The 15009-nt window shown below is 41.5% G+C and overlaps 1 protein-coding gene across 4 annotated transcripts in view; it reads right to left on the reverse strand.

Annotated features, from left to right (window-relative positions):
* Positions 1 to 782: 782 nt before the first annotated feature.
* The window catches only part of LOC122772307 (transcription initiation factor TFIID subunit 4-like), a 75670-nt gene continuing 61443 nt past the window's right edge, over positions 783 to 15009 (reverse strand). For all 4 annotated transcript variants that reach the window (XM_044030242.1, XM_044030241.1, XM_044030240.1 and 1 more), the window contains one exon: positions 783 to 3235. In XM_044030242.1, the coding sequence (XP_043886177.1) occupies positions 3062 to 3235 (174 nt within the window). In that variant the 3' untranslated portion in view covers positions 783 to 3061. The remainder of the gene's footprint in view (positions 3236 to 15009) is intronic.

A 15009-nucleotide genomic window follows, 5' to 3' on the forward strand; every position in this document is an offset into this window, starting at 1 on the left:
ACTTTGTTTGAGTCTCATGTTTTCTTGTACTGTTGCTGATCTGTGCGAGTGCTGATTTACGCGCAACGACGGCAGCGTGAAAAACGTTGGTCTTTTGACATTTTCGGGAGTTTAAAGTAACACAATGCTTTTGCTCTGCAGTGACTTTTATGCCATCATGGTGCCGACCTACAACCAAAAGTTCCATAGCGCCAATGCAGGTGATGCAGACCTGCTCAGGCTTTGACAGAGCGCCCAGTTACGCTGTTGTAAGTTGATTTAAGATCAACATTATATTGCTTTAAATACATCTCAGGTTTAAATGGACCCTGAGAAATCTCCTACTGGAACCTAGTGCTCTCAAGCAAGCCTGAATCCAGATCACTTTAAAGCTCCAGATGAGCTACAGAACAGGCCAAGGAAAACAATATGCTCCCAAATCCCAAGTATTTTTGCACCGAGTTAAATGGTTTGGTCTTTTCAAAAATGCTTCTGCTTAATTAGCAGAGGAAACCTGGGGGGACTTTTCATAGTTGAGCAGCAGTGCTTGACTCAGATTGTACTTAGCATGTACAATGTTAGAAATGGAAATTAAGCTGGCTGAATTAGTCATTGGCTCTGGTAAAACAGTTTGCAAAAACATAACAGACCATTATTTCTCTTCTTTTGAAGAGTAAGAAACAAACGGTGGGGGAAACATATTGCTTAGATATTAAGTCACTTAAAAAGTCTTCATTCTTATAAATACTTCCTGTGCTGTCGGGAATAAAACAGCAGATGAAACAGACAAAGTCAGAATCTGCTCGGTTTAGTAAACAGCTTATTTATTCCTTTACAAAATAGGTACAAATAATTAAGTAATGTTTTTTTTTTCTCACACAAACAGGACATTTTTCAAGGTATGTACAAGAGTTTTACCAAAAATAACATGGTTCTAATAAACACAGTTTTGTAAACAATATTTACAAATCATCCATATAATGAAATGCTGTTTCCTCCATCTGATTACATCAGTAATATTGTCCTAATATTTTGGCTAAAAAGCTGTAGTAATAGTAGAAATGTCCTCCCGTGAAACCACCAGAAACCATAATTAAATTCAGTTCGAATTACCACAAGAGATAACGTTGTGCTTGTTTGTAAAACATGGTATTTTAGAGATAAAATGTATGAAAGGAGATTTAGGATAAAAGCCAATCCCAAAAACGACAACAAAAAAAACCCCAAGATATATTTATTTTTAAAATAAGTGTCTTTTGACACAAACTGGCAAATACTGTTTTTACTCATCAGTCATTTCTTTGCTATAATACAGTGACAGCTTTCAGTTGTCAGGTAAAATAGATATAAAAAAGTGCTGTCAAAATTTACAACGCACAACCATATTTAAATTAATTTCAATATGACAAGAAGAGCTGCATAGAGGCCAAGATATTTAGTTAAATAAAACAAACAAAAACCTAATGGACAACAAAAAAAACAAGGCAACATTGCAAGACAACGTGTAAAAAGCAGGCATTTGGTTCTATTTCCTCACTTCAATTGGGAATTAGAAGAGTAACAAATGGTAAAAAATATATAATCATCATACACAAATGCATCGTCCCACAGTTACACATGACTTTACAGCTGTGATGATAAATTTTGCATCAAAATACAAACAAGTGTAATGGCTCTGCTCTTCTTTATCGACTACCTTTGTCGTTCACTCACTACCAAGCAAGGTAGGAGGGAGCACAACACGCTCCAGGGAAGAATAAATTATTGTTTAAAAAAACAAAAAAAACAAATACAAAACATTATTAATGTGCAGAGAGAAAAAAAACATAAAGGAATGTCTGTTTTGATCCAAGGTTTCACTACATCACTTAAAATATCCACCAAAATTCTCCTTTTTAAAGAGGTTGGCATAATGGGACACAAAAGATAAACATCTAATAAAAGCAACGTTCACATTATGTGTCAATAAATTAACAAAATAAGAAAAGAGTACTGACTTTCTCAGTCAAGGTGACGTTTCATAAACTGGTGTCATAGTGCGGACGGTCAGCGTGTCAGGGGTCACACGGGAGACGGTAGAGGTGAACTGAACGTGAACAGTTTTTTGAAATATTGACACATGGGCTATTACTTTTCTCACAAAGCTTGAACGTGTTGAAATCATACATGCTGTAAAAAATAATTCCAAAAGAACTATTTACATGTAAGGACTTATCAGTCATGATGCTGTTTTATGGAATCTTAATGTTAAAATAATTGATCTTCTTGGTGCAGAAAATCTGGGTCAAGGTCAGCTGCACTATGATCCCTAGACTAGAATTATCAAAGGACGTATCGAGATTAGGGCTGGGCGTGATTCATATTGATCTTCGTTTGAATGAAACTACAACATCAAACTGTCTGACTTGCTTCTAGGCTGGATATTTTGACTCGCATTCAAAAAAATGATTGTAACTACTTAGGGGTCAAAAGGTAAGAGCGATCCCGATTTTTTGCAGTATTAGTTACGTCATCTCTTTCATAACTAAGCAAAATGACTACGGAAAATGAAGTATTGCGTCATGAATCGATACTAAATTGAATTAAATCAGAAGCTGGAATTCAATCGATTCAGGAAATCAGAAGCAATACCCAGCCCTAATCAGAGAAATGTGAACGCACTGTAACTCTCTTTGACAAAATAACCCACCCTTCGATGAGGAGGATGGTCAAAGCTGCTCCCAGTGATGTCAGATAAATGTCTACCTAACATACACAGAACACACTGTGGATCTAGTAACATTGTTTTTGTCTAAACAATCCATCGTTAACACAGACTTTGATATGCTCTATTAACTGAGTGATCGAACAATAAACCGTGAGTCTAAACAGAGAAAACACATAACAGTTTTATTTTTGAATGGTTTCTTTCTCTTTCTTTCTATCTTTCTGTCTTTCTTTCTTTCCTTCTTTCTTATTAAAAGCTACATCAAACATTATTACAGTACATATGGAGACACGGAGCTGAAAGATTAGACCTGATCTAAAGGCACGTGGCTGGGAAAGAGGAGGAGGTTGAGGTGGGCGCTGAGTGGAGCCGAGGCTACTTGAGCAGAGCACGGTAAAGGAGGAGGGAGTGGGCCGTCTCTCTCTCCTGCTCCATGTAAAAAATTAAGTCCCTGAGGTTCACGCGAGTGATGCGTTGCCGTGTGTACTGGCGCGAAGAGGTTGACGGGACGGAGGAGCTGGCCGGGGAACCTGCCGAGCTGCCTGAAACCTGGGAACAGAAGACGATAAAAGGTGAGACGGAGGGATTCATACAGGACACATTAAGCACAAGATAGCGATATGTGATAAGTGATAGAACAGTAGATTAGCTACCCAGCTATTCCATAGAGCGACAGGTCGCTGACCATTCCCGAGCAGAAGGACTCAAGTCAAGTAAATTCAATTTACCTCCTTGGTGCGTCACATGATCACCAGATCAAATCTCTTAGGTCAAATACACCCTGACATCAACACTATTCATGCAGCCCAATCTCATTCCAAGAGCGTCATATACTGCTGCTCTGTCACGTCGCTCTGCTTCGCCTCACAGAATGCAGAGGAATACTTTCCCTAAGGGTATTAATAAAAAAAACTAACTATTTATTAAACCTAACCTCAGTCCTTTTCTTGGCCCTGACCTTAACTTCAGACCTATCCTCGTCCCCAACCCTAACCTCATACACTGACTTTTATTTTACTGCCGTCTAAATGCACCACCAGTGCGTTTACATTCAACTGAAGGCCCGGCGTGTCTCTTTCAGACACAGAAAGATACCTCGTGTGTCTGTCAGGTCGAGGGACGCATGAGCACGGGTTGCTTCGTGAGAACAAAAATTCTTTTAACAAGTCGGGCTGTGCAGATGTGTGTGATGTCAACGTGACTGTGTGTATCAGTGTGTGTGAGAGTGACTGAGAGAGAAAAATGAGTGAGAAAATCATAGGCCTACTTGCGCTGTTGTAACATGAAATGCTACTATAACCATTGGAAAAAAGTAAAATCATGTGTCAATCAGAGTTAATATTGTGGCTTTGGCTATGAATGAGTGAGTGCTGGTCACTATCAAAACGGCCGGTCAGAGGCTAAAGGATGGGCAGTGTTCATGCATGCTCAGGAATGTGATCACATGAGTCCTTAAACCACCTCCAAATGTGGTTTTTGTGAGTGTTCAGACTAGTACTTAGCCTGATCTGGACATGATCTGATTACTCAAGACGGATGATAATACCAGGTGTCCTACAGCTAGACCCTCTAACCTCACTTAATTTATATTAATGATGTATTTTTGCACGTATACACGTTGATCCCAATGACCCGCAGTCCCCGCATCTTGGCCGGGCCAGTGTTTTTTAATATGAGAACTAATACGTTTTTTTTTAAATTACAAAAAAAATAATCAGAGACATCAGATGACTACTATTTTCGTTGGGTTCTATTAACTTGATTTTCCCTTCTGCAGTGCTTTGCCCTTTCTCATTCAGAGTATTCATCCACGCTGTCTTTAGACAATAAAGGGATCTTTGTCTACGGCTCGTTTCTATGGTGAAACACAACAGTGTTTAAAGTAACAACCCTAAGTTTCCCATTCACGACATGAATTAAATATTGTTGAATGGCAAATGCAGTGACAATATCAATAGTTGGGAATACTGTGACCTCTAATCAATTGTACACTTACAATTAGGGAAGAAGATGAAAAAACACCAACTAATAATGTGCAGATCTTCAGGTGCAGCTGAGTGTTCGGAGACTCTTTTTTTCCTGTCTGAAAAAACATTGGCAACGTGCACTGGCAGCAAGGGACACCATCATTTTTATTTCAGTGTGTTTCATGGCTCTTTTACGTCGCCCAAAATATGAACAGATTTTCCCCTCTAAATAAACAACACTGCTGACATAGATCCGAGCTGACGTCCCACTCTGAAATGCAACCCTCGTTGTTTGTATTTGATCCAGGAAAAATGAGAACGATGAAAAAAAAGAAAAAGAAAAAAAAAAAGGGAGTGTATACAGAGGCTGATACAAATCAAGAGATGCATTTACATTTGTAAATGAGAAACACTGGGGAAACAAATCCAGCAAGTGCCCACTTGAACCCAGGCAGAGAGAAATAAGACAGACATTCCAGTCAGGAACACCCTCTCACAATTACATTGATTGCACCACTCTGTAAACACACAGTACAGACAGGCCTTAATTGCAAACATATGATGGGTATGAATTTACAAGAACCAAAACCAAAGTCCCTACAGCACCCGTCCCCTCATATGCTTGTTTTTGTGTACAACTGCATGACATTGCCTGGTCTTGAATTTACCTCCGTACACTCTCTGACCCCGGGGACATTGAGATGATAAGTGAGGATTGCCAGGCCACTGTTCCCACAAACTTACCCCAACTACATCTACCATCTCTGGCCGACATGCTGGGATAGTGGGGTTTGAAGCAGTGAGTGCAACCAGCTCCTCGTCTCCCTGGGGCACACCAGACCCTCACTTTTGGGAACAACCCTGGCTTAATCAGGTCAATCATGGCTGACCACATGTGAAAGATAGGCCTGCCTACTGCCATGCCAATTACTGCCACTCACGAGTAAAGCCTGCATCAGGGCCACAGATTTTATCAATCAAAGCCATTCATTCACCTGGACAGATGAACAGAAGCGGCCACAGGCAAGTCATTGCAAGTCAGTGGTGCTGTGGCTACAGAGGGGATGGCCAGGAGGAGGGAGGCAGCAGTAGCCAGACATTGCCGCATAGGTACTGTAGTGTGTGACAGCTCCCAGAATGCCTCATTCCTTTCAGGCGCAGGGGCAGCCTTAAGATATCCAAATACACGCAAGAAAGGTCACTGCTCATCCAGAAATTCACTGAACGCAGCCTCGCCTCTGCCCTCTGTTTTTATATGCCCAAACACTGGTATGTTGTCTTTCGTATCTATGGAGACCAATTCCACCCACCAGTACAAGCAGGAAATCATGTTGTGGATGAGGGAGTGGGGATGGAAGGGGGTAATCATCAGCGCTAACCAAAGCAGATGGCTGACAGTCAATTAAAAAAGGAAAGCGAAACATCAACAATCACACTTTCCCTGTCACCAGCAATTACGCAGTAATACTGTCTGAAATTCACCGGGAAAAACAAAATGGCAGGCTTCGTAAGGTTGGAAATCAAAAGTGAGGAGAGAGAGAAAAGGCAGGACACACACAGAGAGAGAGAGAGGGATAACAGCGAAAGTGAAACTGAAAAGTCTCAAAATCAGCATGGCCAAGGAAGATCCATGAGGCAAAAAACAGCATCTGTCATTTTATATGTGATGGGCGCTCCGAGGCATTATGTCATATGACATATCCATCGTACAGATCGCGCAAGCGAAGCTTCGATACATCTCTTCAGACATTTGACTTGTTTGGAATGGGGGACAGGGAGAAAAACAAGAGGGAGAGGAGAGAGGGTCATCTGTAGTGAGGCCTTGGCTCTTGTCTTAAGCTACATGCTGTTGAAATACATGACAAAGTGCCGGTGGGCCAGACGTCCCTCAATGTAGTCTTTAACAAACGTGTGCATTTAAAGAAGAGCAGAAATATTGAGTGTTTGTGCAGCAGAAAATTAGTGTAACACAGCGTAAGGTAGGGGTGGGTCAAAATATCGATTTAGGGATTATTGACGTCCCACAACTCCATAATTGAAATAACATTTCACAGACTTTTTGGTTAGACAGATATCGTGACGTAATTTGCAATTTATTGATCATCACAGAATCGTTGTATCGCGATATTATTGGACTCGTGGACCAGGCATCATGTATCGTATCGTGAGGTACCCTTTGATTCCCAAGAACAATGGAATAGAATAAATTAAGAACTAAAAAGAAAAAAAAAACAAGAAACTGCCCTACACATTCTTCACATTTGTAAATGCTATGTATTTCAGTCATAATATAAATAACTTAAATAAGTAGGCATAAAACACAAAAAAGCTTATTATTTTCTTTGTACTTATTCCATAAAAGGTCCAAAGTTTCATTTCGCATTTGTTTTATTTACAGCAAATGTGCACGTTGAATGTGGGATTGACTAAAAATACTTTATGTGCACGTATTTGATTTATTGTCCACATTCTGAGTTGCAGATCACCGATGCTTGGGACAAAAAGCAAAAAGAGTAAAATGTTGTTGAGAATGACAGACAGACACACAGAGCAACACTTTTAATATTCACAGTATCCTACAGGAGTGAATAAGCCACTATGTTTGAACACTTCACGCCTTGTTTGATCCCTCTATGATGCTCATTTTTACGCACAAAAAAATCCAGGAGGTCACACCATTTTACTCAATTTACTTTTGATTAATAATGTATGTATTCATACTCTCCCTTTCTCTTTTTCCTCACTGGAGCCTTTGACTCTCTCTCCTGTCTCTAATTTTGCAGCGTTAGCAGTGATGCTTGGGTCTTGAGGAATTTACATTCAGCCCCTTTATTCTTTGAGTGAGGGGAAGGAGTGTGGGGCAGGGTGGTTGGTGGGGTTCTTGCTGATCTGTGGCTTTGAACCCAGAATGGCACCTGTGCCTTGATGCTGCAGCCAATATTGGATTTGGCCCAGGTCACACCTCAGGGCGGTGGGTTAATGGCCCACTTTGCCAGGCACACAGAGCTGCTCGGCCCTGCACGGGGGCCAACCTGCTGTCTCAGCACTCCACTCCTCACAGCTGAAGTTTAAGACAGAGGCAGCGTATGGAGGCAAACACACACACACACACACACACACGCACACACTGTGCTGTGCGTACAACACAGTGGCTAACATACCGTGTCAACCTAAACTGCAACATGGGGTAAAAGCATAGCTCGGTATGAATATTTGAAGGATTGAGACTAGCCCCATGTTGGTTGAGAAACAGATAAGCTGTTCTTGACGCAACATTACTCCATTGTTGCCACTTTGATGCCGAAAAATCTGTTTATAGTGTGCTCCAGGCAAGGACGACATATATAGCACAACACAGACAGACTGTTGACAAGCTGAACAAAGAAGTGAAGCAAAAGCGGAGCCAGGTGGTGTTTTATGAAGTTAAAGCCCGGGTGAAAATTAACAAAAGCCACTAGTCAAAGTCTGATATTTTGTTTGTAATAGGGTACATTTTGGCATGCGGCGAGAAATGAGCGTGCTTTGTGAAGCGCAACTGGCAGGTAGAGCTTTGAAAGGCTTACTGGTTGATGGGCCTCGTCTCATCAGAAGTGCCTGACTGACTAACAAACCCGAATACATGCTGGGTGACTGAAGAACTGACTGATGTGCTGACTGATTGACTAACGAACAACTGGCTTTTTGGGGGATTGGCTGAGGGCCTGGCTGACTCACTGACTGGATGACTAATTTACTGACTGAAGGACTGACTGACAGTCTGGTTGACTGACTAGGTGCCAGGACACAAAGCTTTCCCACATGTTCCGCTCCATGCTACATTTCGGCCGGGGAACGCCGCCTTGTCCCTTCATAGTGTTTACAGTGTGAAGCCCAGCCGTGGGAGTGAGGACCCACTTCATCTCCACACTCGGCCTCTCCTATGGCCGCCATTAATCAGCAACAGAGACTTTCTCTCTCGCCTCTCTCCCTTTTTCTCGCTCCTCTACGCCCACAGACATGCTGGATGAGGCCATTTTGAAAGAGTTAACAGATGTCGGCTGATTTGCCCCAGGCTTTCTGACAATGCCCCAGTGATGTATTTGATGTGGAGTTTATTCAGCTCTAATAAACGTATAAAGAATTAGAATAATAATTCACAGATGTACATATCCAGATTATATGCCGCAGCGTCTCTTTGAAGCAGACAAGGCAACAAAGATTAACAGAACCAAGAGAGAGGATGAAAAGTGTGCCGGTTCAGTCCATCGACAATCAGAGAAGTCAGGTTGTACCAATACCACAGCTTCACGTTCAAATACTGACACAGGCTGGCTTTGTTCCTTTCACAGGTTCATTTTCTGTGCTAAACTCTACACAAGAAGCTGCCACTGTGACTGTGCTTAATAAAAAAGGAGCACAGTGAAACCCATTTGCTATAGCTCGCGCTTTGTTTTTCCTCCTCTCACATTGTTTTTTTTAATTTGTCATTTTGTGAACAGCAAAGAGAAAAACTGAAAGAATAAAGGGAAAAATACAAAGAGATGAGAGTGAGGTCGCACATTCTGATCTTGGCAAAGGAAAAAAAAAAACCGAGGGAATTACTTTCAAAACAAACAACTTCCATTTGCTTCACAACTAAAGAACAACAAATCTCAAAAATGGCCAGTTGCAGAGCATCTTAATACCCACATAAACCATAAAAACAGCTACAGAGCTCCATGGCAATGCATAGCAACCGTGCAGAATTTCAGTCAAGGAGAAAGAAAGCAAAAAAACACCTTATTACTTCTAACTCCTGCAAGCCATTTTGGTCTCCAAAGGTTTTAGAGTGCCGCAGGCCATGTGTCTGCAGTGTTTCGGGAAATGACTTGCCTTCGCACGAACACTGCTATGTTCTGCAGCACTGCTGCCCCCAGCATCCCCGCTCAATTTCTGTTTAACCCCTTCCTGCCTTCCCTCACACTGACTCACTGCAACAGAGAACTCTCACACCCAGCACAATAATGTCACATTGTTCAGCCTCCCACAGAACCACGGCAAATCAAACCAGCCTCTTCTCCATGAGCTAACACATTAATTTGGCTACTTAAGCATGTGATGGCTCTCAACAAACACGGCGCAGGAGACGCGTAAGGTCATATGGGGCAGAGGAAGCCGGCGTGAAATGCGTCCTTCACCCACTTCCACTCCGCGTCTCCTACAACATACGACACAGTTTTGCACACTCGAGTGTGTATCAACGGCGGATTAAATCTGCAAACTCGTTGACACAACACATAATTAAAACATCTTGCTCCAGGTCAGGAATTTTCTAATTAGTAGTGTACTGACAAAGCTGCAATTCCATCGCCCTGAGTTTCAAAGTCCACAGGTTACTGCTTAGATGAAAGCCGACCCTGGAGCACTATTCTGCAGGGCTGCTCATACAATTCCTCAGAAGACAGTCACAGGGTCACCAAGCTTAACAGTGTGCTGCACCCAGAATTTCTCTTCCAAACAAAGAACTTCAAACTTTTCTGCCAGCCCCCACCCGTTCTCTCTCTCTCTCTTCTTTTCAACCTGAGAGAAACAAAAGATAGTGTAAAGGCAAGTAGAGAAAGAAACCATAACATGCTCTTTAATCTATTTAATTAAAGCGCTCTAAACCTCGGCTTGCTGAACTTTATTAGTCGTGTTTTTGTAACTTAACGTAAGAATGACCAATCCGGTTTCGTATCACAGATAATAATATGTTAATAATGATTATTATTGGCTATTAAATTAAAGTAGTTTACAGTCAAAATAATACAGATGATAATGTTGTGATTTACTGTATAAATGTACGTTTCTATTCTGTTTGTTTAAAGATTGTCATCCAATCAATCCCTTACCACATTAGAGCAACTACTTGTATCTCAAATTTACAATACTCACATTAAAGGCTATATTTGTCGGAAGACGATATCGGCAATCGTCGCTTCTTTGTAATGTCTGTGTGTTCTGCTTGTGCTTTTGTTTTGTTCTCGTGGATTTGTTTGTTTGGGTTTCTTTTTTATTCCATATCGTCATATATCTTAGTTTCCCTTTTGCTGCAGAACAGGAGCCCGCTGTAAACTGAGCCAGTTAGACTGTTACTTTTAATCTCTTCCTGTGTAATAATAATAATAATACAATTCCACTATAGGAGAGAGAAACGACTAACTCCCTGCCTCATAACCAAGACAATTAACGTAGGGCAAGTATCTTTGCCTACATAAAGTATCAGAAGCAGAACTTTTTCGACATTAAATATTCAAGGCGTTTCATATATAAAATGAACCCAATTAGAGTTAAAATGGTAGAAGTGTAATGAGTCTCAAGTCAGAATGCTTGTCTTCAGAACTGCTCACTAATGAGCCCTTGTTGGTTTTTCACACTTTACTTTCAATGGTGTGGCACTGTCATTTCTGCCGGTTTTTAATTTTTAATTCAAGTTGAATGAGAGGGTGGTGACTGAGATAATAATCAAGGCACTGGGGTGTTTTGCAGCCGATGGATAACTGGGAGAAGTTGCCAAATGAGGCTTGTGGTCCACGCTTTGATATCTTTGTGAAGCGTTTCTAAATGGGAACAACCACTTAACAAAAGCCTATCCATTCAGACCTGGCACTGAACATAAATGACCACACAAACGTGGGGATGCAGCCCACAAATGTCCTAATTAGAGGAAAAGGGTAGACTATAGCAACATAGCCTGGCGATGAATAAAACACAACCCGAGCACAAAGACACAGTGACTTTAGAATGTGTTTGGGGACCAAAAGGCGGCATGACGCATCCCGCTGCTCTTCAGACATGTGCTTTATGCTGAACTGTCAGTAAATCCTCATATGAGCAGTCACACATTTCACTCAAAAGAATATGAATGCACCAAGGGGGCACAGTGGATATGCAGATGGGGGAGATTAAACAGCACATTTATGGCAGCGGCTCACCCTACGACTTAGTTCTTGATTTCAAATTGACATAAATGGGGCCATTTTTGACATCATTTAGCCATCACAGGCGCAGTTCCAGCACCACTGTCACTGGTCCCCATGCACCTCATGTGAAGCCTGCTAAGTACAAGAAGCAGGGAAAACGGCTGTCTGAAGAGCAGGTCTTATTAACATCCAGGCTCTTCTGGGGAAAGTGTAGAATTTAGATGGCCCAGAAAGACAAACTCTAACTTTACTGCAGCAATTTTCTTAAAAGAGAGTTCCTGACCCCAAATGTCACAGTTTTTTTATTTTTTTTTTATCCAGCAAAGCTTTCAAGGGTGAGAGTTTTTACTCTCGCTATTCAAAAGTAAATTATTCCTTTACCATTCTGAGCATTTATTTAAATCTCGCCATTTCGTCTCGACGTGTCCATCACAGAGATGGACCGCTCCACAGAAGCTGCCACTGAATCCGGACGGTCAGTCTCAGACTAGTCCTAGTACTAGTTACTACTTATTCCATCCACGTCTGAGACGACATGATATTCCAACTTTAGAAATCTCGTCATGGTACGTCATAAATGTACCACGAAACGTCATTGGAACTTTTAAGACATTTGCAATAGACATAGAAAAACAGAGACGCCTAGTTAAAACACATTTGGCACAAAATGGACCAACTTTAAAACTCCTAACATGCGGTCAAGGTGGGTTATAGGGGTAAAAATGGTAGGCAGCACAGCAACGTTTGAACTCATTAAAGGAGGTCTTTATTACAGTCGAGCTGGCACTTTCCTTGAGGCCTCATTCCTCCCATCAGATTCCTGCTGCACGGGCCCACAAGGCTTCCTTCCTACCTGCACAGCATTTTGGCAACTTGCTTTATTAAACTACATACAACAGCATTATTTTCCAGGCAGCTGTGTGTGTGTGTGCATGTGTAATTCTTATCTACATATTGACTTGGTTTATATCTACATCCTTGTCTGCCATAATAATTACACATCTTCTAAAAGGATGTACTAAATCCTTCCTGAACCTGAGGCGGGCAGCCGGAGGAGTCGCCCACCGGCGCCCAGCAAACACACCTCCGGCGCCGCCTGGTATCCAAACAGCTTCAGCATACACCCGCAGCCATGAATTCCATGATGTAATGGCAGCTTTCTATTCAACTCTAACGGAACACAAAGCACCGACATGAGCGCGTCTCAATGCGTTTCCTTGTATTGGAGGAACACGGCAGTTGGGATACTTCGGACAGGTATGAAAGACGGCAGAGAGACCTGGTTTCTACTTGTCAACAAGTCTGACCACACATATTTACACACACAAACAGACAAGAAAGCACTGTTGTGTAGTGACACAAAGCGGTTGAGGAGGTGTGTTTACATCTCTGGACCTTGTATAAATAAAGATCACTCTAAAGGGAGGGCCAGGAATGTTTTGTTTTTTTCATTTCAGCTATACCACATCTATCACTCAGAGCTGCCTGGGTATGATGTGCGTGATAGAGGCCATATTTAGCTTTTTCACAACTCTCCCAGAGTTCTATCTGTGGATGGCGTTCATTAGTCCAACAAATACATAATTTATGCAGTCTAAAAAATACATGTGATCATGAATCAGAAACGGGAATGAGAGACACTGAGGTCCTCTGGTGATGCCAACCCTTTGTTTCGGAAAGTGAGGTCAGCTGATGAGCCGCTGCCCTGACAACCAAAGGGAACGCTGTTGTTCTGGTTCCTGGCGATCAAACCAGAGACGGAATGCAAACTAGCAGGAAACTGTGGTTTGTCACAATTATCTTTTAACCCAGACATATTACATTACATAAAAACTAACCGATTGTCTAAATATACAACAACTACGCACCAGCACGTAAGACAGGGTAGCCACTTGGCGAGACAATAATAGACTGCTTGCTAACTGATTGCACATCATACAGAAAGTATAGGCGGCAGACTCCATGCTGTCCCCACAGGAGAGACGAGGACTGATAACTCTCATGCGCACGGTGATGTCTGAATTCTGCTGAGATTATTTGTCAGAAACGCCTGAATTTCGCAGTTAATTGGTCTCCCTAATTAGCACAGGATGTCTAATTCCCATTGCAGTCAGTGTGCTAAATGCTAAAGCTTTAGCAAGCGAATGCTCTTCCTTTTTGAGAGAGAGAGAGAGAGAGAGAGAGAGAGAGAGAGAGAGAGACTCCCCGGGTACGCCGAGCTACACTGTACATTACACACCCAATGATCGATTCTAAATCTTAATTAGTGAGACGACAAACAAGCAAGGACACTTAATGAACTGTGTACCTTGTCAAACAGCTGGCTGATTATATTTATTGAGATATATGTTAAATTTAATGATTTGAGCAATTAACTGTGGACCCCACTGTAATCACTGAGGGACATAAAGGGAGGCAATCACCACAAAGGGCCACAAACCTAATGGAAAGCAGCTGACAAATATTTGTCAGCAGAAAGAGCAGAAAATGGCACTAGCCTCGTGTTCAGAAATAAAGCTTTCATATTCAGTTTGTCACTGCATTCAATCTCCGTCCTTTGCGGCCCCCGACTAACAGACATACGCCGCGTTTCCGGAAACGTTCAGCTTTTCTGGGAAGTCATGCCACTTAATGATACTGGATTTTGTGCAAAAACAATGCAGAGACATAACAAAAGAGATCTCAAAGTCTTTATAATCAGTGTTTTTTTCATGGACATCCATTTCTAACTTTTTTTTTTTTTCCTTCCTAAATTGGTCAAATGGAAAGCAGTGAGAAGCGAGGAAAAAAAAATTAAGCTGAGTCGAAAAGTGCGACTTGGATTTAATATTTTATAATTGCCAAGGGACATTCTAAGATCAATGAATTTTTGCCCGGGACGCACATCAGAAAGAGATGTACTTCAGTCTTTTTAGGGAACATTGGTCTATTTAATTCTAGTGTCTGATGCATGTGAAATATGCCTTCCATGGCCTCCTTCTTCTTCCCCAGGCACTGCTGCAGGCAGACATTACCACTTTTAATGGGCTGCCATAAGAGGAGGCAAGTCAGCCAATAACCCATCCTTACTAATGGATCGCCTTGTTTGTTCTTTTCCACTATTTTCTGAAGCTAATTTTAGATGTTCTGTTTTTCTGTTAAAAGACAAAATACAGGACACTATCACAGCGGTACTTTAGCACAAAACAATTAAAGGAATGGTCTTCAGACAGAATCTTAAATCAGAAAAACATATGATTATTATAGCAACTCAGTCACATGGACCATTTCTGCTGTGTAAAGTAGTGGTTGGTCCAGGTTATGAGGGGTAACTGAAGGGTAAATGGAAGCCAAAAAAAGGAGCTCTCCAGTGGGAGACAGAAAAAAAGGGCAGTTATAGTTAACAGTTATATAGCTTTTTATGGATTTGAATATATTATATATAACTCACTTATAA

This window comes from Solea senegalensis, linkage group LG7 (assembly GCF_019176455.1).
Source record: "Solea senegalensis isolate Sse05_10M linkage group LG7, IFAPA_SoseM_1, whole genome shotgun sequence".
NCBI lineage: Eukaryota > Metazoa > Chordata > Actinopteri > Pleuronectiformes > Soleidae > Solea > Solea senegalensis.